Source organism: Tursiops truncatus, chromosome 5 (genome assembly GCF_011762595.2).
Source record: "Tursiops truncatus isolate mTurTru1 chromosome 5, mTurTru1.mat.Y, whole genome shotgun sequence".
Taxonomy (NCBI): domain Eukaryota; kingdom Metazoa; phylum Chordata; class Mammalia; order Artiodactyla; family Delphinidae; genus Tursiops; species Tursiops truncatus.
In genome coordinates, this window is record NC_047038.1 from 129,893,639 (window position 1) to 129,914,671 (window position 21,033).

Below are 21,033 nucleotides of genomic sequence, written 5' to 3' on the forward strand. Positions count from 1 at the left end.
CACAGGTTTTGGTATAAAGTGTTTTAATTTTTGTTTGATTCAAGGTGTTTTTTATTTTCCTTTTGATTTTCTCTGTGACCCATTGTTCAGGAGTGTGTTGATTTCCACATGCATGTGAAATTTTCAGCTTTCTTCTTGTTACTGATTTCTAGTTTCATACCACTGGGTTGGAAAAGATACTTGGTATGATTCCAATCTTAAATTTGCTAAGACTTGTTTTGTGACCTATGGTATGACCTATTGTGCAGAATGTTCCATGTGCATTTGAGAAGAATGTGTGTTTTGTTTCTGTTGGATGGAATGTTCTGTATATATCTGTTTAACTGATTTGGTCTAAAGTATGGTTCAAGTCCAATGTTTCTTTATTGATTTTCTGTCTGGATGATCTATCCTTTGTTAAAAGTGGGATACTGAAGTCCTTAACTATTATTGTATTGTCATCTATTTCTCCTTTCAGATCTGTTAGTATTTTGTTAATGTATTTAGCTCCAACGTTAGGTGATTATATATTTACAACTGTTAAATCTTCTTGATAAATTGACCTCTTTGTCATTATATGATCTTCTTTGTCTCTTGTTACCATTTTTGGCTTAAAGTCTAGTCTGTCGGATGTAAGTATAGCTATCCCTGCCCTCTTGTGGTTTTCACTTGCGTGAATATCTCTTCCCACACCTTCATTCTGAGCTTGTCTGTGTCCTTAAAGCTGAAGTGAGTCTCTTGGAGGCAGCATAGAGTTGAGTTTTGTTTTTTTATCCATCCAGCCACTCTTTGTCTTTTGAGAATTCAATACATTTATATTTAAAGAAATTATTAATAGGTAAAGACCTACTAATGCCATCTTTTTGTTTTCTGGCTGTTTTTTAGTCCCTTTGTTACTTTCTTCCTCTCTTTCTGCCTACCTCTGTGAATGAATTTCCATAGTGATTATGCTTTAGTTTCCTCTTTATCTTTTATGAATCTACTGTAGGCTTTTGCTTTGTTATTACCATAAGGCTTACATAAAACAACTTATAAGTCTATTTTAGGCTGATAATTTAATGTTGATTGCATACAAAACCTCTACCCTTTTACTTTCCCTCTTTTATGTTTCTGATGTCACAATTTATATTTTATATTATGTATTAACAAATTATTGTAGCTATAGTTTTCTAATACTTTTGTCCTTTAACCTTTATACCGGAGTTAAGTAATGAACACACTACCATATTACAGTATTAGAGTATTCTGAATCTGACTACATACTTATCTTAACCAGTATGTTGTATATTTTTATGTGTTCATGTTACTAACTGGTATCCTTTCATTTCAGCTTGAAGAATTCCTTTCAGCTTTCTTAATAAGTAAGGTCTAGTGGTGGTGAACTCCCTCAATTTTTTTTTGTTAGGGAGAGTCTTTATCTCACCTTCATATCTGAAGGACAACTTTGCTGGGTAAAGTATTCTTGGTTGGCAGGTTTTTTTTTCTTTCAGTACTTGAATATATTATCCCATTCTCTCCTGGCCTGCAAGGTCATTACTGGGAAATCTGCTGACTTCCTTATGGGGGGGGGTTCCCTTGTATGAGATTTTTTCTTCTCTTGCTGCTCTAAAAATTCTCTGGTTTTGATTTTAGACCATTTTTTTAATGTATCTTGGAGGAGATCATTTTAGATTGAAAATAAACCTATTAGTTTCATGAACTTGGAAGTCCAAATTTCTCCCAGGTTTGAGAGCGAAATTCTCAGCCATTCTTTCTTTAAATAAGCTTTCTACCTCTTTCTCCACCTCTTCTCCTTCTGTAATTCCAATGATATGTACAGTGTTTCTTTTAATGGTGTCCCCTAAGTCTTATAGGTGTTCTTCAGTCCTTTTCATTCTTTTTTTCTTTTTGCTCCTCTGATTGGCTACTTTCAATTGGTCTGTCCCACTGATTCTTTCTTCTTCTTGTTCAGGTCTGATGTTGAAGGTCTCTCTTGAATCTTCAATTACTGTATTCTTCAGCTCCACAATTTTTTTTCAGATCTTCTGTCTCTTTGCTGTACATCTTGTTTGTTCTTGTACTGTTTTCCAGGTATCATTAGAGTGTTTTTCTGTTCTCTTGTAGCTCCCTGAGCATCTTTAGACAATTATTTTAAAGTGTCTATCAGGCCACCTCCTGGATCTCCATTTCTTTAGGGCCAGTTCCTGGACGTTTACTGTACTCCTTTGGTGGAGACCTATTTCCCTGCTTCTTCAGGATCCCCATAGCCTTTCACAGGTGTCTGTGCATTTGAAGCAGCAGTCACCTCTTCCAGACTTTATGGACTGACTTTGGTAAGTGAAGACTTTCACAGCCGCAGGGGTTGGTGGAGCACACTGCAACACGCCGTGACCCCAGGGCACCAAGTGTGGGGTTGTGTGGCAGCAGTGGGTTGGGGCAGGGGCGTGATCTCTGTGGCTCAGGTTGCTGGGGTCCATAGCGTCAGCAACTGAATGGTCTCTGATGAATGCTGCAGGGAGTCCACAAAGGCTGCAGTGGTGCTTGGGGTCCTCAGCAGCACCCCCTGGTCCGAGGACCAGGACAGGCGGTGTGGTGGACGGGGCCAACGGTGTGTACACACTCCGCTGCAGGGATCAGCTACAGATGCCTATGTAGTGGCAGGGGCCGGCTGCAGACACATACCTAGTGGTGGGTGCCAGGGCAGGCAGCAAGGGCCAGGGCCAACTGTGGGCACGCTGGCAGCTGCCAGGGTCCCTGGCTGTCTGCATGTTCGTCTCCCCCTGGGTGTGCACACCACAGCGGAGGCCAGTGTCAGGTGTCAGGCTGGCAGTGTGCAAGTGCGCGGCTGGAGGGGCTAGCCCCAAGTGCACACGTGGCCATGGGGCTTGTAGGCTGGTGTCTTGTGCTCACGCGGAGGCCTGGGCTCTAGCAGGGGCCAGAGTGGGGCAGGCTGGGAAGGAAATAAACAGGTAGGGGCTGAGGTGGCTGATGTCCGTGAATGCAAATACCTGTGGGGCCCATGGTGGTTGTGCTGTCTCTTGGTTTCTTCAGTGGTGAAAGCTGCTGGATTTGTCTGTGGAGCAGGTGTCTCGGAACCACAGCTGCTCCTGCTATGTGCCTGCTTCTGGGAGCCCCTGCTTTTTCTTCCTTGTCCCTTGTCCCCCCTTTCTATGTGTCTCAGCTTTGCCAATCTCTGAGTGAGTAGGGTGAAACTGAAGGGGGGCCTTCATGAGGTGCCCCGAAAGGCAGGGGAAGCTGGTCACTCACCCCACTCCCCCTTTCCTAGTGAAGGATCCCCCTTTCTAGCTGGGCACTCCCTCTTGGTGCTGAGCACTGCTGGCTTTGGGGATGGGATGGTGCAGGCAGAGTGAAGGTGTCGTCCCCTTTTTGTATGGTTATTCTCAGGTTTTATGTTCAGCTGCATTACTGAAGTTTCTTAGGTGGACTCCAGAGCTCTCCCAGAGCTGGTTTTGTTCATGGATAGACGGCTAAGCGTTGATCTTTGTGGAAGAATGGAGGCTGGGTATCCTGCACTGCCGTTTTGGCGGCATCACCTCCAGTCCTGCAACTCAGGAACCAGATGGAAGGGATACATAGAGCAAGGTATGTGGGAATGGGCACGGAGCTTCGATGCCCCCTCCAGGCACACCGCTCACCTAGCACACCTCCACATGTTCACCAACTTGGAATCTACTCTTTGACCGTCAGTTCCAAACTATGGTCTGGGAGAAGTCAACAGGTACTAGGCTGACAACTAAATGCCCACAGACACTAGCTCCAGCGAGATCCACAGCAGATGACAGAGAAGCCACACATCTGATCAGGATTTTGGTCTCAGGATCATAGAATTGCCTTACTGAACTGCACAGTGGCACGAAAACAAATCTTATTGCACTATGACCACTTGCAGACGGGTGGTCAGGGAAGTCACCTGCCACATCACAACGTGTCTTTTTATCTGGGCTCTAGGCAAACCTCATCTCTAGCTATCCATCCCTGGTCAAATTTGCTGCCCACCCTAGCAGCTGGGCGTAATATAGAGGAATGGTCAAGTTCACGTCCTACCACTGTGACAGTGAACAAGTTATTTCCTCTAAACATTTATTTCTTCATGCGAAAAACTGGGATAAGAATGAAAATTATAGTTACTGAGAGCTTGTTACGTGCTAGGCACTGTTCTATGTGCTTTCCATTAATTCATTCATTTACTTCTCATTACAACTCCATGAGGGAGGCATTATTTTTATTCCCATTTTAAATAGGAAGAAAATGAGCTACAGAGAGGTTAGCTGTGTGGCTAGTGAACGGTCGAGCCAGGAGGGCAGTGGTAGCAATGAAACTGAATAGCGCGTAGATAATGCTTGGTGCGGGGTCTGGCCCACCGTCAATACCTGGTAGTCACCACGCTCGAAACCTTGGTGCCTGTTTCTGTGGGTTAATCTTAGACAAAGCTTGCTTTGCTTACCCCTGCGGCAGAAAGGCCCAGACATGTCTCTCTAGTTCAACGTCAGCTATGACCGAGTTCCTCCTGACACTTCAGTAAGTAAGTTATCAACTCTTACTGTGATTCCTGCAAGTCTGGTCTCAAAGGGTTGGGGCAAGTCTTTTTCTGTAAAGGGCCAGATGTTAACATGGTTTGTTAGGCTTTACAGACCAGACCCTTTTAAAAATGTAAGACCCATTTTAGCTCACAGGCTGTAGCTGCCAACCCTGGCTCTCCGGGATTATTAATAGAGAACCTTCCTTTCTGGTCAAGAAGCTTTCAGGCGGAGCGGGAGCTATCACAATTGGCTAAATCGCCTGGTTACACTGTCATTAAATCCACCCACCACAAGTGGCCTTATTTTAATGAGATTTTTTCATTAAATAGGTACATTTCTGAAAACTGAAGAAACTTCCGAATGTCTGTCTGCAGGTGAGGGAAGGTAGGTAGGTAGGCAGGTAGGTAAATCTAGAAATGCCTACCTGAAGAGTCTTCTAAAGCAATAGTGATAAAGGAAAAAAGAGGAGAATATGCCAGAAAAATCGTTTTTAGAAAAGCAGCACAGAATTTCATTCATGCAAGAAACATTTAGAGGAATTTATTGCGCATCTCTATGTACAGGAATTTTAGAGCTCAGTGACCTTAGGAATCATCTGGTCCAATCTCCTTATTCCATGCATGAGGATTCTGAAGGCCCCCCCCCCCAAATTTAAAATAACTTGGCTATTTTCATTCAAAATTAAAGGTAACAGGCTTTTTTTGTCCTGCAAACTGAGCACTTATGTATGCTCTTAAGTGTTTGTTGAATGGAACTTATTAATGGAAAGCTACTGTTCTCTTTACCACTTTTAAACCATCTAGTAAGTCTGGTAAAAACAGTACATGGTAATTTTTAAAACTTATTGAAAATATTTTTTACTGTGTGTAAGTGGGCTAATTAATTAGCATCAGCCATTAGATTACTAAGTCTTACATTCACCTTTAATTCCTCCTTTTCCCTGAAGGCTCCCATCGCCTCCCCTCCTCCCGTCCCTCCTGCGCACAGCTCTTCTCTTTCCACTGCTGCCCCACCCCCACCCCCCATACTGCTCTCAGCTGCTGTCCTTCCCACTCCATTCCAACACAAGTACCCTTATCCGCATTTCCTTAAAACCAGGCTCAACTCATATCACTGCCTCCTTCCCCCACCCCAAGGCTCTGAACATTTTGAAGGTCCAAGGCTTAGCCTGGTTCCTCAGCCCCAAACTTACTGTCTTTCTCCCCACTCGTATTTACCATTATTCTGTTTCCTCTGATCCTCCCTTCGAATTGTTCCTGGCCCTTCCTTAAATACTTCACCATGTTCAAGCCCTTGCTAAGGCCTTCCCCTCCGTGAGAAATGCCTTTTCACCCATCAGAAGCTTCAGAAATCCCAGCCCTCCTTAATGCCATATGCTCCCCCCTACCCTGTTTTCCTCTTCATTTTCCCAGCAGTTGGTTCTACTCTCTCTCTTGTGGCAGGAAGCAAGTTTGACCTTCTATTAGATTACTCGGGTAGATGACTTAATTCTTCTACTGAAAGCAAGCTACCCATTCTGCAAGTACAAGAAGAGATAGTTCTGGTTACATTAAAACAGCAAATTTATTGCGTAATATTGAACTATAGGCACACACATAGAAAATAAACATTTCATATAACTATATCTTTTTTAATCTTGTATTATAAAGACTGAAAAACTACCAATTTAGCAATTGGAATAAGTTTTAAAAACAAAAAGCAAAAAATCTACAATCCTTCAGTGAGGTTTGATGCTGTCTCACGGTTCATAAATACTTCATTTTATATAAATAAGTCTCTTCTCTAGTGACTAGGAATTTAAAATTAGGCTGACATGGATTCTTTGCTCATGTAGAATTTTCTGATCCCATGATGAAGAAGGGTGAGTGTGTCATGATTTCTGAAATACATATATTTGCTTCAAACACAATCCCTCCTGAAATCCCACTGTAAACGCACATTCCAAATGCAATAAACAAAAGTTCCATAATAAAGAATGTCCTTAAGTCTTAGCAGTTAGGGAAGAGGAAAAAAAAAAAATCTGAGTAGAAATTCTGCAATTTAAATAGAAAAGGAAAATAGACTGCATGCATCCACCAGGAGGAGAGGAGAGGAAGGGACATTAAGTCAGGTAACAGAGAATGGGATGAAGTGAAGAGAAAAGTAGGAGGGTGGGAGGAGAGATGAAGTGGGAGAGACAGAAAGTGATAGGGAAAAGGATAAGAAATTTATTCTACTTTTCTGGGAGAAAACACGCCTTAGAAGATTAATGCAACCTGCTCCAAAAGCAAAATGATGCCAGAGGGGGAGGGCCTGTTACCTCATCTTGTTGTCAAAAGGGCTTGGCGGGGCCAGCAGACCGAGGTCGGCTCAGCTACGCGGCTCTGCACCCCTTTGAGGAGGGCCGGGAATAGGCAGAGCCGTGGGGAGACGGCCAGTCCCTCAAGAACTGTGTTTTTAGGCAAAAGGCAGGTTTATGAAAGGCTCCCATAAATTCGCAAGAGTTCCGCCAAAGTCATGGACCCGGATTCAGCTTGTTGGGCTTGGGAATTTCTGAAGTAATCCTCTCCTTCTTAGTCCTTAGGGTTGGACGGCAACAAGCCAGGAGCATTTCCAAGGCTGCAGAGAAAGGAGATGTTCTGCACGTGCAGGTGAGAAAGGACAGGTCAGTCAAATCATTCTTGCAGAGGAATGAGAAGTTAGGAAGACAAGGAAGCGTCATGAGGAAAGGTCAGGGCTGAGAGAGACATCTGGGGAATGCGAGTTTAAAAATCCACTGCCCTTTTATCCAGCAGAGTACAGCGTAGTCACAAGTGCAAGGAACAATGGAGAACTGCGTTTAGAAACAAAATCGCTTCTCAGACAAGGGCCAGTTTTTCACCCCATCCCTAACTCCTGATTTTTCAAAAAGGTCCCTGCTTACCACCCCAGAAATGCATCAATCGGGTTCAGGATTCAAAAGTTCCAACCCACTTATACAATTAAAAAAAAAAACAGAACTCACTCCCCATGATTTTCTGTATGGGCCTCACTGTGGACGTGGAGGAAGGAAGGGGAATCGGGGGCAAGCTGGGGAGCCTCAGGCCAAGCTGAACCCCTCGTAGTTGTCAAGGGCCTGGGTCAGCCGTGCACACAGGACCTCTTTGCTGCTGTACTTGGGGAGGTCGAGAAGGTTGTAGCAAGTGTGGGCCACGGGCAAGTACTCCTCCCCGCTGGCTGTGGACTGGATGACTATCTGCAGGCTGGCCATGCCGTAGATGGGGATGCGATCGCTGCCTGTCAGGAACACTGCGGAGAAAGAGAACGGGAAACACCAGCTAGGTAAATGGGGAGCGGCTCTCTGCGGCCCAGGGAGGAACAGAAGGGAAGGGGTGACACCCTGTGGCTCATGTGAGAAGTACAACCACTTTTTTGTGCCAATATGTGTCGTATTAATATTAAAAAATGCTCACTTATAAAGCAAGAGATTGCCTTTCAAGCCCTGTGTTCTGGTTTTATATGGATTAAAAAGTCTGTACTTTTCATTGGCTAATTTCAGACCCTAATTATACACTGACAAAGCATCCATCCAATGGAAAGATGCTCAGAAATGCCCCCGAATAAAGAATGGCCTCAGTGAAACGTGTGGCCTCATAAATGTCATGAGCTTTCACAAAATCAAAGGGGAAGGGAAATGCTGACCTAGGAAAAGGACTGACCTCAGAAACCCGGAAGAAAACTGCAGACCATGGGGCCTCAGGGTCTCCCCTCTCCCCTCAAGTATCTGTGATTATACCCCCTTGGCTGGTGAATTTCCATTTGGGATCTGTTTGCTTGCCTTTCCCTGTCTCTCCATTTCTCTTAAACCAGAAGATCTGACACTGACACTATATGAGACATTCCCCTCTTGGGACACACTTGTGACTTGGAGGGAAAAAAAAGACCAACCCAGCTGTCTCTTCCTGTTTTCCAGCACTAGATAACCTTCTTTGTTGAACTGCTAGAAAATTAACTATCGATACGATGAAATCATTAGTTAAGGAGCACGTTCAGACAACCTGTCACTACCTGAGGCTACGATACATAAACATTCTTGCCAAATCTGGAAAGTTAATAAAAATTTATGGAAGTCCAATGGTCTCTGAACAGAAAAACATCTTCTTTTAAGGAAATCCCCGGACCAAGGGCAAGCGCCTCTTGCTTGTCACAGTCCCACAAGAGCCACTGGCAAATCTCATCCTGTCATCCTGACTCGTATGCCGCTATTTCTCAAGGGCCCATGTAACCGGGCAGAGGGGGGAGCAGGGCTCTTTTTAGGAATTCTTTTGTAAGCTCTCCGCTTCCTCTCATCCTTACTCCATGGGAGCAGGAGAATCTGGGGGTAAACCTTGCATTAATACTAATATATGCTCATTCTTAAAAAGCAAAAGAGACTGCCTTTCAAACTCTGTTTTTCTCATTTTATATTGATAAAAATGTTATGCTATGCAATGGCTAACTTATGACTCTGATTATACAATGACACAAGGATTTCTACTATTTTTAAAAGGGTAATTTGCTCATGTAAACTAGGCTTCATTTTCCTTTGCAAATGTACTACCATTCTCAGACGTCATCCAGCCAGTCACAAAGGACCATTTTTTGTATGATTCCATTTATATGAAATACCCAGAACGGGCGAATCCACAGAGACACAGCAGATTGGTAAGCGGTGGGAGGCTGGGAGGAAACGGGGGAAGGCTGCTAATGGGTACAGTGTTTCTTCTGGGGGTGATGAACGTGTTCTAAAATTAATCGATAGTTTCACAACTCTGAATATACTAAAAACCACGGAACTGTACACCTTGAATTGTAACAGTATGTGTGTGTGAATTAAATCTCAGTAAAGCTGTTATAAATCACATCTCCCCAGTTACATCTGCAGTAGACACAAATATTTTCAAAAGGCTAGAAAGATAAGGGAGGTTAATCCAAACAATTCGATTTCATCAATGTAATACTTAAAGGAATCCCCTTCATATAAAATAACTAGTATTTTTAGAGCAATTAAAAATCACTGAAATGCTTCTCTTCCTTTCATGCAACCCACCCCGTTACACAACAAATAAGGATTAACCACCTCTGCTGCGCCTCAGATATCACTAAGACAAAAAATGTAAATATATTTCCTTACTTGCCCTTTACCATTTAAAAGAGCTGAACTTCACCACGGAGTATACCATCCTATACCAAATGCAAAACTGAAATGTGGACAGATACCACACTGATGTTACTTACAGAGAAACTTCTTCTTCTTTTCCAATGGGAACTCATGAAACGTTTCCCAAAATAGTTTCACAGTGGGATGTGTGGCTGAGTAATCACCCTTGTAGATGGCAGTCTGCCCAAAAAGACAGAAAGAAAAAAATTATCTTCCAGAAGAACATTACAAATGGACATCTGTATAGCATTTGCACTGGAGAGTAAGAAATAACCACTGAGATGCAGGAGGCCTCCAAATCCTACGTGACCACAGAATACTTAAGAAAGAGACCGGGGGGGGGGGGGGGGGCTTCCCTGGTGGTGCAGTGGTTGAGAGTCCGCCTGCCGATGCAGGGGACACGGGTTCGTGCCCCGGTCCGGGAAGATCCCACATGCCGCGGAGCGGCTGGGCCCGTGAGCCATGGCCGCTGAACCTGCGCATCCGGAGCCTGTGCTCCGCAACAGGAGAGGCCACGGCAGTGAGAGGCCCGCGTACCGCAAAAAGAAAAAAAAAAAAAGAAAGAGACCGGGTTCTGGGCGCTGTGCCCAGGCCTGTGCTGCCCCCTCAGAGGGGACAGACCGCACCTTTTAGGCTTACCTCCTCCAGGGCCTCCCAGTTGTAGTTGCTGTTCCCCACCATCATGGCCCTCAGTTCCGAAGGCTGGAAGAGCTCAAGCACTTTGCCACCACACACCTTTAGGAAGCCGCTGGAGAAAGCTGTGTACCATTCATGAACTGAGATTTGGAAGACATAATTCACGTAAGCATCCACAAATTCCTGCCTGCCAGGAGACCAAAGAAATAGAATACGTTTAGCCCAGAGTCTTGTAGAATTTATCAAGTTCCCCTTCTAACTGAGGCTGAGAGAGATGAAAAATCTCATCAAATGCTCTCACCAGGAGGCATCCTACAGCATCTTGTACGTTACCACCCAGCCCTAGGATTCCACCAAGGGGGTCTCCGGTGATCTGGGGGCAGGAGAGGCAAGAAGGAAGGGGAGGGGGCCAGGTGGGTGGAACCATACTGCTGACTTTATTTTACCTGAGGTGTTCCAGTTTTCATCTTGTTTATGGTCCTACATAATTCAGTTAAGGAAAAAAATAAGACTTTTTCTGCTTAAAAGAAAAAGCCTAAGATAATGGTTCTAGACTACTTCCTTTCTCTTCAAAAATGAACAAAGCTAAACCCATCTGACATTTGTATCCTCCCCTACTTTAAAAGGTAATTTCCTAACACCTTACTATAAATCCCTTAATGACCTCTGGAAAGAACTGTCTTAATACAACGGCTCCATCTCACTAAGGAACAGTCAAATGCTAATTACGACAATGGCTTCTGCAAGCCTGACTCAAAGCAAGCTGGCTTCCCGGGCTGCTTACTGTAGATAAGGAGTTGGTTTTCTGGGCAGGTTTCTGCAGGTTCCAGGTCAGAGTTCTGGTTTGTTTTTGTTTTTGTTTTGGCCGTTTGTGATTTTTTACCCATGTTTTAAAAAACTGAAGTGTAGTTAATTTTGAATGTTGTGCTTCAGGTGTACAGCAAAGTGATTCAGTTATATATATACGATATATATATGATATATATATATTCTTTTTCAGATTCTTTTCCATTATAGGTTATTACAAGATATATCAGTAGAATATAGTTCCCTGTGCTGTACAGTAGGTCCTTGTTGTTTATCTATTTTATATATAGTAGTGTGTATATGTTAATCCCAAACTCCTAATTTATCTCTCCCCCCACCATCCCCTTTGGTAACCATAAGTTCGTTTTCTATGCCTGTGAGTCTATTTCTGTTTTATAAATAAGTTCATGTATATCATTTTTTTGGTTAGATTCCACATACAAGTGACATCATATGATATTTGTCTTTCTCTGTCAGAGTTCCCTTTTTATATACGGTCTGGCCATTGTCTGTATGTATATTCCATCTCTGACTAGTGGGAATGTAATCTGTGCACTGAGGCATAAACAGCTGGGAGAAAAAGTTGCCAATATCCGGAAAAGTTGAAAAAGTAAATACCCTTTTACCCAGCTACTCTACTACCAGCTAGTGCCCCAGAGAGACCCCTCACATGAGTGCACAAGAAGACAAGTACAGGGGTGTTCGTTGCAGCATTCTCTTGTAATACAGAAAATTGGGAGAAACAAAACTAAATATCCATTAATATAAGAATAGACAAAGAGACAGTAAAGTCATGATGGAAACCATAAAGCACAGCACTTTACGGAATTTTTGTCCAAAGGAATAGAAGAATCTCAAGAACAATGCTGAGTAAAAACCAAGTTTTTGAATATTAAGTACAATATAATAGCACTTATGTAAGTTGTTTCTTTAACACTTCAAACATTATTATCTATAAGAGACAACGGCTCCCACACTTATGGCTTGTGACCCTTGGGCAAGTTATTTAATCTCTCTGTGCCTCACCCTCTTCATCTGTAAAATGGGGAGAATAAGAGTACATAACTTATGGGACTATTATTAAAATTAAATGAGTTAATACATGAAAAGTTCTTAGAACTGAGGCCGCCTTGTAAATGTTAGTGATTATTACATTGTTTATGGCTATGAGATTTTGTGTATGAGTATGAAATTATGTATAGGACATATATATAAAATGTGTGTATTTAATAAAGGCATTTTGTAAAAAGATCTTTGTCTTAATACACATATTATAAAAATATAAAAACATGAAAGACTATGCATAAAATTCGTAAGAGTTTTGTCTATGTAGGAAAAGAGGGTGAGAGGAGAGAAATAGGATTAAGGGGATGTACAGAAAGAATTTCAATGGCTTCAGTAATTCTTTTTTTAAAAAACCTGAAGCAAATACTATCTGTTTAAACTTTGAGCATAGATACACAGAAGTTTGTCATATTAGTTTAGTGCTTTTGTGTATTTACTTTTTTTTTTCTAAAAATTAAAAAAATCAGACACTTTGAAGACAGATACCTTCCACGTATCCTCTGTAACGTACTACACTTCATAAAACTACAATGTGAACATTTTGGGTTTCCTCCAGGCAGATCTGGTCACCAATAATTAACCAATCTACACCGATAACTAACTGTAGTATAAGCCCTGACAGTTTGGGGTTTCTTGTCCTTTTTTTGTAATGCAAGCGCTCTGGCTGTGCAAGCATCCGCTTCGAAGAAGATAGCTAATGGAGAAGAATAAACACACTACCAGCCACACAGCCAGGCCGCCTCTCCCCGCTGAAGCTCCTTTCAAAGATCTTGGTCGATTCTGATAACTGACCGTGCGGGCCACTTATTTTTTTTCTCTTCCCACGCATTAAATTCCTACTTTTATGTTTTAAATTTACAAAGAGTGAGCCCGTGAAACCCTAGGGCCCCACTGTCAAACCCCCAAAACAGCAGAACCCCAGACCCTCACTCCCACTCTCTTGCTTTCTCTCCACCACCCTTGACCCAACCTTACTGTGTGGCCCCTGCGTGCCATGTAATTTACAGGTCTTGTAAGTAACATACCTTTATTTTTTTTCCAAAGTGTCCTGCTGGTTATTTCTGAAGGGCGTCTTGCAATCATATCAGAACCACAAGGACTGGTCCAATCACAACACTGGTTATTGACAGGCTGAGACCAGCATAAAACAATAACCAACAGGCAATGTAATATGGTGGATAGTGGGATAGACGGGGGTTCAAGTCCAGGGTCTGCCATGTCCTGTATCTAAGCCTCTCTTTTCTCATCTTTAAAATGGGGTAAATGTTCAGTTTTAAAAATAAAAGCCACCAATGTAAAAAGATTATTGTACATCTTAACTGTAGATGCTGAAAGTTCTCACAGTGCAGACAATATACTGCTTTCCTGAAACCCATTAGACAGAGCCTGCAAACCAAAGCATGTTGCCTGCCATCCGGTTCTATGAGGACCAAGTCATAAGCCACTGCAGTCACTGACCTACGGTGCACACTGAAAGGAATTCAGAATGAAAAACAGGATGAAACATTCTGTGTTTTTTGGTACCTAGACAGTTAAGATGCATATTAGGAAGAATTTCAATGACACCAGATTCTTGCATCCTCCCATACATAAATAAGCACTAAAATCATTAACTTGAGATATCTGAGGGTTTTTTTGTGATTAGCAGTAATCTTACCAAGGTGTATGTTTGACTATATGTATTTCCCAGCCCAAACAATTCACGTATACTGGCTCTTGCCCTACCTCTTCGGAGCAGTTCCTCGGAGCTATCTGAGAGGCTATAGTCCTCAGTAAGGTCCCTGAAGAAACCCCAAATCACAGCTCTCATGTTGTGCACTTTTATTTCAGTCAAGGGTTTTTTTGGCAACCACGAACGGACCCAGAGCAGACTTTTTTCCTTCACCTGAACTCTCCGAGGATCTGGACCTTGGTACCAGCAAGGGCCCTTGTGCCTCCCTGGAGAGTCCAGACGAATCTGGCTGAGTCTCTCCTGGTCTCGGATCTCCTGTCTTGGTTGACAATCCTGAGTTTTTTTCAGTAGTGGGTAAGACTTTTCCTTTGTAAGAGATACTGAGAAAGTGTTCAGTTGTAAGATTCTGAGAAAGTGCCCAGCTGAGAAAGAATGGGAAGATTTTGTTCATTTGAAAGACACTGGGAAGGTTCAGACTGGGTGATTAGGTAGGAGCCTGACCTGATGTGTTTCCTCAAATCATCTACCTTAACAGGATTTGTCAGAATAAAAGTGAAGATACCGTAGGAGAGCTTTCGGCTCCAAAGAGAAGACACACAGCTCCTCCAGGCCGATGACAGCTTTCTCGGGCAACCGAGGCATTTATGGGAGTGGTGGAGGAAGTCCTCACACTGTGCAGCAGGTCCCTAGGGAAAGCCACTCCTTAAAACCTCATTCAGCCAGGGGCGCACATATAAGAATGGGCCATTCAGTGCTCAGGGCCTCCAGAGCATTTTTAGGCTGCCAGTAAGAGAAACCCAGACATGTAAAAGAGCTAAAACGACTCTAGGGTGACACCTAGAAGAATTAAGCTCACAAACCGCACGTCGGCCCACCACAGTTTTCAGTAGTGATTTTATTCTGACAAACCAATTTAAAAATGAGAAATAGAGTCTCTCGAACGCAAGAAAAAGGGGTGTCAGATAACCCCTGACCAACACCCCAGACAGGTTTACATATTATACAGAACTTACACTTGCAAGTACTTACTTACTTAAGAATTAAGGAAATCCTCCCTGAAATGGCCAAGATGGGGCTTTTTTTGGCATTCCCAAACTGGTTTTTGCATAAGCAGTTAGAGAAAGGCAGCTTGATAAAACATCTTGCAAAATTCTGACCCTCGGGGCATGAAGTCCTTCTAGGAGGACCTTGCATTTCTCTCCCTGCATCTTTGAGATATAAATGTCTTACCAGAGCTCTCAAGAACTCTTATCTTACTCTTATCTAGACCATCTTTAATTCCTGGGACTGAGGGAAAAAAGGGAAAAAGAGGCCTTTTAAACCCAAGCGAGTAAACTTAACTTATTCCAACTGTTATTTATAAACTAGTAAGTTTTATATTGTAATACCCGATTCACGACTAAGTTTTACAATGAAGCTATGAGATCTCTGATTACATCTGTCTACATGCCTGTGTGTATGTTATAGATACATGTCTTTACTTCTGAACAGTATTATTGCCAAAATTAATTTGTAAGTGAGCGCTACTTAATTGGCTTAAAGGAAATTAAGCACTTATACACAGTCTCAGAAATATAAAAGAAACTAACCCAAATGAATTTCAGGTTCACATGATCTGGGAAATATTCAGTATTAAATTAATATTTGGTATTAAACTTAGTTTAAGTTTGCTGGTTTAATTAATACAGACTCTTCAGAGTCATCGACATTCAGTATAATACTTTTACTGTACCTAAGTTTGTTAAAAGTCAACTAAGATCTTATTTCTATTACAAAATTTGTCAGCAAGAAAAATAACTTGGTATGATGAAATTTTTATAAGTAAATTAAGTGTAAATGAGATAAGAGTTTTTAGGTGAACCCTTTAGGGATAATTATGTTTTATGGTATGTCTACTTAAAAACAGTTTCTCCAAATATATGGTTACTTGAAACTTTAGAGTTTTGCTAAATTAGGTTAAATGATGGAAGTTTACTGAATATCTAGATCATTCCAAAATAAAATAATATACTGAAACATTAATTACTAAACATAGACTTCCTTTTACAGAGAAAAGAAGATATTCAGGACTATTAATAAATATGTTTGGTGCCACACAGAGAAATTTTCTATAAGAAAGCACATGTTTTTTAGAAATTATAAACAGTATTCATAAGTTTGTCAATCTACAGGATGCTAACATAAAGGAAAGTTTAAAATTGTTTACTTCTTAGTTTTCACTAGAAAGTAAGGTTTTTTAAGAGTTGAGAATTCTAGTTAATATGTGTGATTAAAACTACTAAAATTAATAAGGGAAACATCTTTGTATGCAAGGAAAAAACAAGGTATAAGGAATGAAAATGCATTTTGTTAAGGGAAAAGAAAGTAATTTTGTCCTCAAGAGAGGTTAAAAAGAGGGAAAAGAGAAAAAGGAGCATGGAGGTTCCTTAAAAAAACTAAAAATAGAGTTACCATATGATCCAGCAACCCCACTCCTGGGCATATATCTGGAGAAAACCATAATTCAAAAAGATACATGCATCCCAATGTTCACTGCAGCACTATTTACAATAGCCAGCGGCAACCTAAATGTCCAACGACAGAGGAATGGATAAAGAAGATGGGGTACATATATGCAATGGAATATTACTCAGCCATAAAAAAGAACAAAATAATGCCATTTGCAGCCACATGGATGGACCTAGAGATTGTCATACTGAGTGAAGTAAGTCAGACACAGAAAGAAAACTGTCATATGATGTCGCTTATAAGTGGAATCTAAAAAAATGGTACAAATGAACTTATTTACAAACCAGAAATTGAGTCACAGATGTAGAAAACAAACTTACGGTTACCAGGGGTGGAAGGGGGAAGGGATAAATTGGGAGACTGGGATTGACATAAACATACTACTGTATATATCGATAAAATAGATAAATAAGGACCTACTGTATAGCATAGGGAACTCTACTCAATACTCTGTAATGACCTATATGGGAAAAGAATCTAAAAAGGAGTGGATATATGTATAACCGATTCACTTTGCTGTACAGCAGAAACTAACACAACACTGTAAATCAACTATACTCCAATAAAAATTTTTAAAAGAGAGAGAACAAGGAAAAGCATAGGGGAAAAAATCTAAAGGTAAAAAAGGAAGCTATATCAATAGAATGATGTGGAAAAGAAATGCTGAGAAAAGAGTTTTGTGCATGGTCTAGACTGGCTAAGATTAGAATAAACTTAATTGAGTAAATGAATTATAATGTTAACGGTAAGATGGTGAAAAACTAGAATTTGGTTCTCTGTTAAGGAGACGAAGTTTTCTTGGAATATTTATATGATTCTGATAACCAATTGTGAAGTTTTTTTTTTTTTTTTTTTTTTTACTTTTTAAGTACTTGTTGTAACTTTCTATATTTGCCTTTGAAATCTTTTATTGTCACTTTGGCTAAGTGAATAAGTATTGTTTCACAGTGACCTATAATCCTATTTGACCAAGTGTTTTTAAAACTCTTGATAACTTTGACAAACTTCCTCAAATCAAATTCTACATGAAGTTCTTTTGACCTCTAACTATCTTTGGGATGCTTCAGAGGGCCCCTGAAACATCTCAAAGAGAAATATTAAACTAATTAGGCTTATTTGATATGTTAAATTACATGGCTAGCATTATCAAACAAGTAGTGATAAACCTTCTTAGGTTATACTGTATGGGTAAATGTTATTAATATAAATGTTCTAAAAATTATATGAAATTCTAAAATTTACATGTGTCCTGGTATAATGTCATAATTCTAGTTATTTTAATATTGTATTAACTATATTTAATATGGTGGACTTTATAATTTCATTATTTTAATATTTTAATCTTATATTTAATATCTAAAATTTAATATTGTAATAGTGTATGAAAATAACCAAATTTCTTTGACAAATACATTGTAATCAGGTCTTTAACTGTGCCTTTTTAAGTCTTTTGTCATTTACATACAGTTACTGTTTTACTCTGATGCTTTTACAAAAATGCTTCATCTCCAAGAAGATTCAAAGAAAGGACTTTTTGACAAGCACAGGTTTCTGGTAACTTTCAGATCATACTGCTTAACTGGGTAAGAAATTAAAGAATTCTAATGGAAAACCTGATGGCTTCATAAAACTGTTAACAGAAGATCAAGAATTAATAACATGGGACTGAACGAACTGATGAGGATGATTATAATTTTTATGACTCTTTGAAAAATTTCTGATTCTTTTTAATGTTTTATTTTTCCAGATTTGAGAAAACTTTTGCTCTTTCCTCTTAAGCTAACTATAATTTATAGCAACTTGGTAAATTGTACCTTTGTAAGCAGAGCTGAAACATTTATCTTTTCTCTCTGATTCCTCCAGAATTTGGAAACTCTTAGTATTCTTATTCTCATGGCAATATTATTATTTGCATAAATTCAATAAGCATCTCTTCTCCTTATAACGGGAGACAGAATAGGAGATAACTGGAAACATTGGCTACATTAATGACTTTGGATGAAATGTCATATTCGAGACTATGCAAAAATCAGACATGACCAGACAGCTTTAAAGAACTGAGGTGGACTTTATGGAACCATAAAGCCTCTTGGAAAAACAACCTAGTACTTTGCTTACAGGATTCCCGGAAGCCTTATCAGGTGAATAAGGGAGGCCACTTCCTGGCAGGTGCATGGATCTCAAGGTATTCTGTGGACCTTGAGAGGAACCCACCCAAATCTGTAGGTACTGCAGGCAGAATCTGATGCCAAGTCCTTGGCATGGCTTTTCTGGCCTTGAGAGACCTTTGAAAAGTTCCAGCAAAACCAATTTCAGAGAGCCTTATGTGATCTTAATTTGGCTGTGTGTGGCAGAAATGAAGGTGATTTTAGAGAGAAAAAACTTGTTTCAGTAGGTATTAATTTCTAGTGTTGTTAACTGTCTCTGTGATTTGTATTTACTGCCTGAGACTCAACTTCCTAGACTCCTTGTTACTATGCTGCATTATTGTAAGATTTAATTGAACTATTACAAAGGACATTCTAAATTTGTTTCTGAAGCTTATCACAGTAATCTATCTTTGAATAAAGACAGATGCCCCCTGACCTGCAACCAAGAGATAATATACTGGAAAGACATCATTTAAAGGACTCTCTCCGACCTAGATGAAAGGACCCTTATCAGGTACTCATAACTTGCTCATGCATGGTGAAACGAAAGGGGACTGATTCTTGGATTCATAGTTCCCTCTGAAGAAGGGGCCCTGCACCAGACTGGTCTACAGAGAGGACTGCTGGCCTCAAAATCACCTTAAAACAATGCTCAGAGGAGAAACTACACCCACAGGACAAGAAGACAATATCGGAAGTAGACAGCTATGCTCATATGCGATCCTAATATGCCACACCAGACCCGGATGATCATGTATAGTGTTTTCTCGATTTCTTGGACTTCTGCACGTCAATCAAATGTTTTCTATCATGGCACAATCCTATACAAATTTCAAAAATCAATCTGATAGTTGCGTTTGTGGTCACTTATCTACATCCAGTACTTCAGGTTTACCTTGGTGGACTTCTTATCTCCAAGGCTGTAACTGGATGGCCCTTAGAAAATTTATTTTAGGAGAAAGAAGTTGTAGGGCCACTATTGATATTACTACATGGGAACCCCTCACTTGGCCAATCAAGCATACTTTTTCCGGCCCTGGCCATCGACATGAATTCTCTTTTCAAGTTCCTCAAGCTCCATCAGAGCAATGAGCTAAATTTCAGTCAAAGAACGTAACTTCCCAATTATTAGAAGGGACCCTCCCTCAGGTACAGGACGAATTTATACGGCTAACGCTGGGCTACGGTCATTTAAGTTTAAGGGCCCCCCTAGGCTGGGAACAGTTAAATCATATTAAACATAATCAGCCAGATAACACTAGAAAATGAGGCTGACGCCTTATGAAAAACGCCAACAAACCATTCCCCTTAAAGATAGCAACTGGTATGCAAGAGACTGGGGCAGGTGACCAGGATACTGGGTTGCACCTCATGGAATTCAATAGCTTTGTGGTACCAATTTCTGTCCCTGGCTTCTGCCAGAATGGACAGGCAGATGTATCCTAGGATTCCCTTGGGCTCAAGGCCGTAAGTGTTCCAATTTAGATATGACTCCAGCAAATCTACAATGTATACAAGGCTGACAGATCGAGAGATCCTGTATCTCACTGGTATGGCCATTTAACAGCTACTTCTGTGGCTTCAGTAGGACTGGAAGATGTAATCACCCACATCAAAGCCTTGACAAAATTCACCCAGTAGGCCTTGAACGATAGTCATCAGGCTATGAGCCTACTGAATTCTGAGATCTCTATGATGAGAAAAAGCAGTATTACAAAACACATGGCCCTTGATATCTTTACAACATCTCAAAGAGGCAGGCACCTAGGCCACAATTCAAACTGAATGCTGCATTTCATGCCAGATGAATTCTCTAAAGTTACACACTTAATGACTCACATGAAGAATCTGATTTCTGCCTTAAGTGATCCACTTCCTTGTCTCGGTGATCTTTTGGTTCTGGTTTGGTTCTGGAAGCTCATGCTCAGATCTCTACTTATGATCTTATTAATGTTACTAGCTATATTACTTACACCCCGTATAAGACTGTGGTTTCTGGCATTACCCAATGTGTAACAAGGTCTTGGGCAAAACTAACGATGGCTCAACATCTTGAGGCAATTCATCACATATATAGCCCTATACAAATTTAACCGTAATGGTGCATATCTAGATATGGGAAAAGGAACAAGGGAAAATATTTCCTATATCTTAATAGACTGGTAAGACAAATGATCCAGAGAATTTTTAAGTTATTAACAGGGCCTAATCCAGAAATAGCACATTGAGTGGCCTGTCAATGACATCCTCGCCTGACCTAGGAATGAGCCTTCTTAGTGCTGTGGGACAAACTGGTCACGAAATGCCTCCCAAAACTTGGTTAAACTTACGATCAAAAGGGAGGGAGTTGTAAAACAAAGAATGCTGCCTGCCATCCAGTTCTACAAGGATCAAGTTGTCTGCCACTGCAGTCACTGACCTACGGTAAACACTGAAAGGAATTCAGGACAAAAAACAAAATGAAGCATTCTGTGTTTTGAATATATGGGCCCCTAGATAGTTCAGATACATATCTAAGGAAGAATTTCAATGACCCCA

The 21,033-nt window shown here is 40.8% G+C and overlaps 1 protein-coding gene across 12 annotated transcripts in view; it reads right to left on the reverse strand.

Annotated features, from left to right (window-relative positions):
• Window positions 1–2,685: 2,685 nt before the first annotated feature.
• The window catches only part of HERC3 (HECT and RLD domain containing E3 ubiquitin protein ligase 3), a 142,016-nt gene continuing 123,668 nt past the window's right edge, over window positions 2,686–21,033 (reverse strand). For 10 of the 12 annotated variants that reach the window (XM_019926403.3, XM_019926400.3, XM_033857391.2 and 7 more), the window contains 3 exons: window positions 10,297–10,480; window positions 9,735–9,837; window positions 6,044–7,766 (listed from right to left, as the gene is read on the reverse strand). In XM_019926403.3, coding sequence (XP_019781962.1) covers window positions 7,558–7,766; window positions 9,735–9,837; window positions 10,297–10,480 — 496 coding nt within the window. In that variant the 3' untranslated portion in view covers window positions 6,044–7,557. Of the gene's footprint in view, window positions 6,016–6,043; window positions 7,767–9,734; window positions 9,838–10,296; window positions 10,481–21,033 lie in introns of those variants that run through there. The other 2 variants (XR_002174624.3, XM_019926407.3) reach the window with 2 other exon arrangements.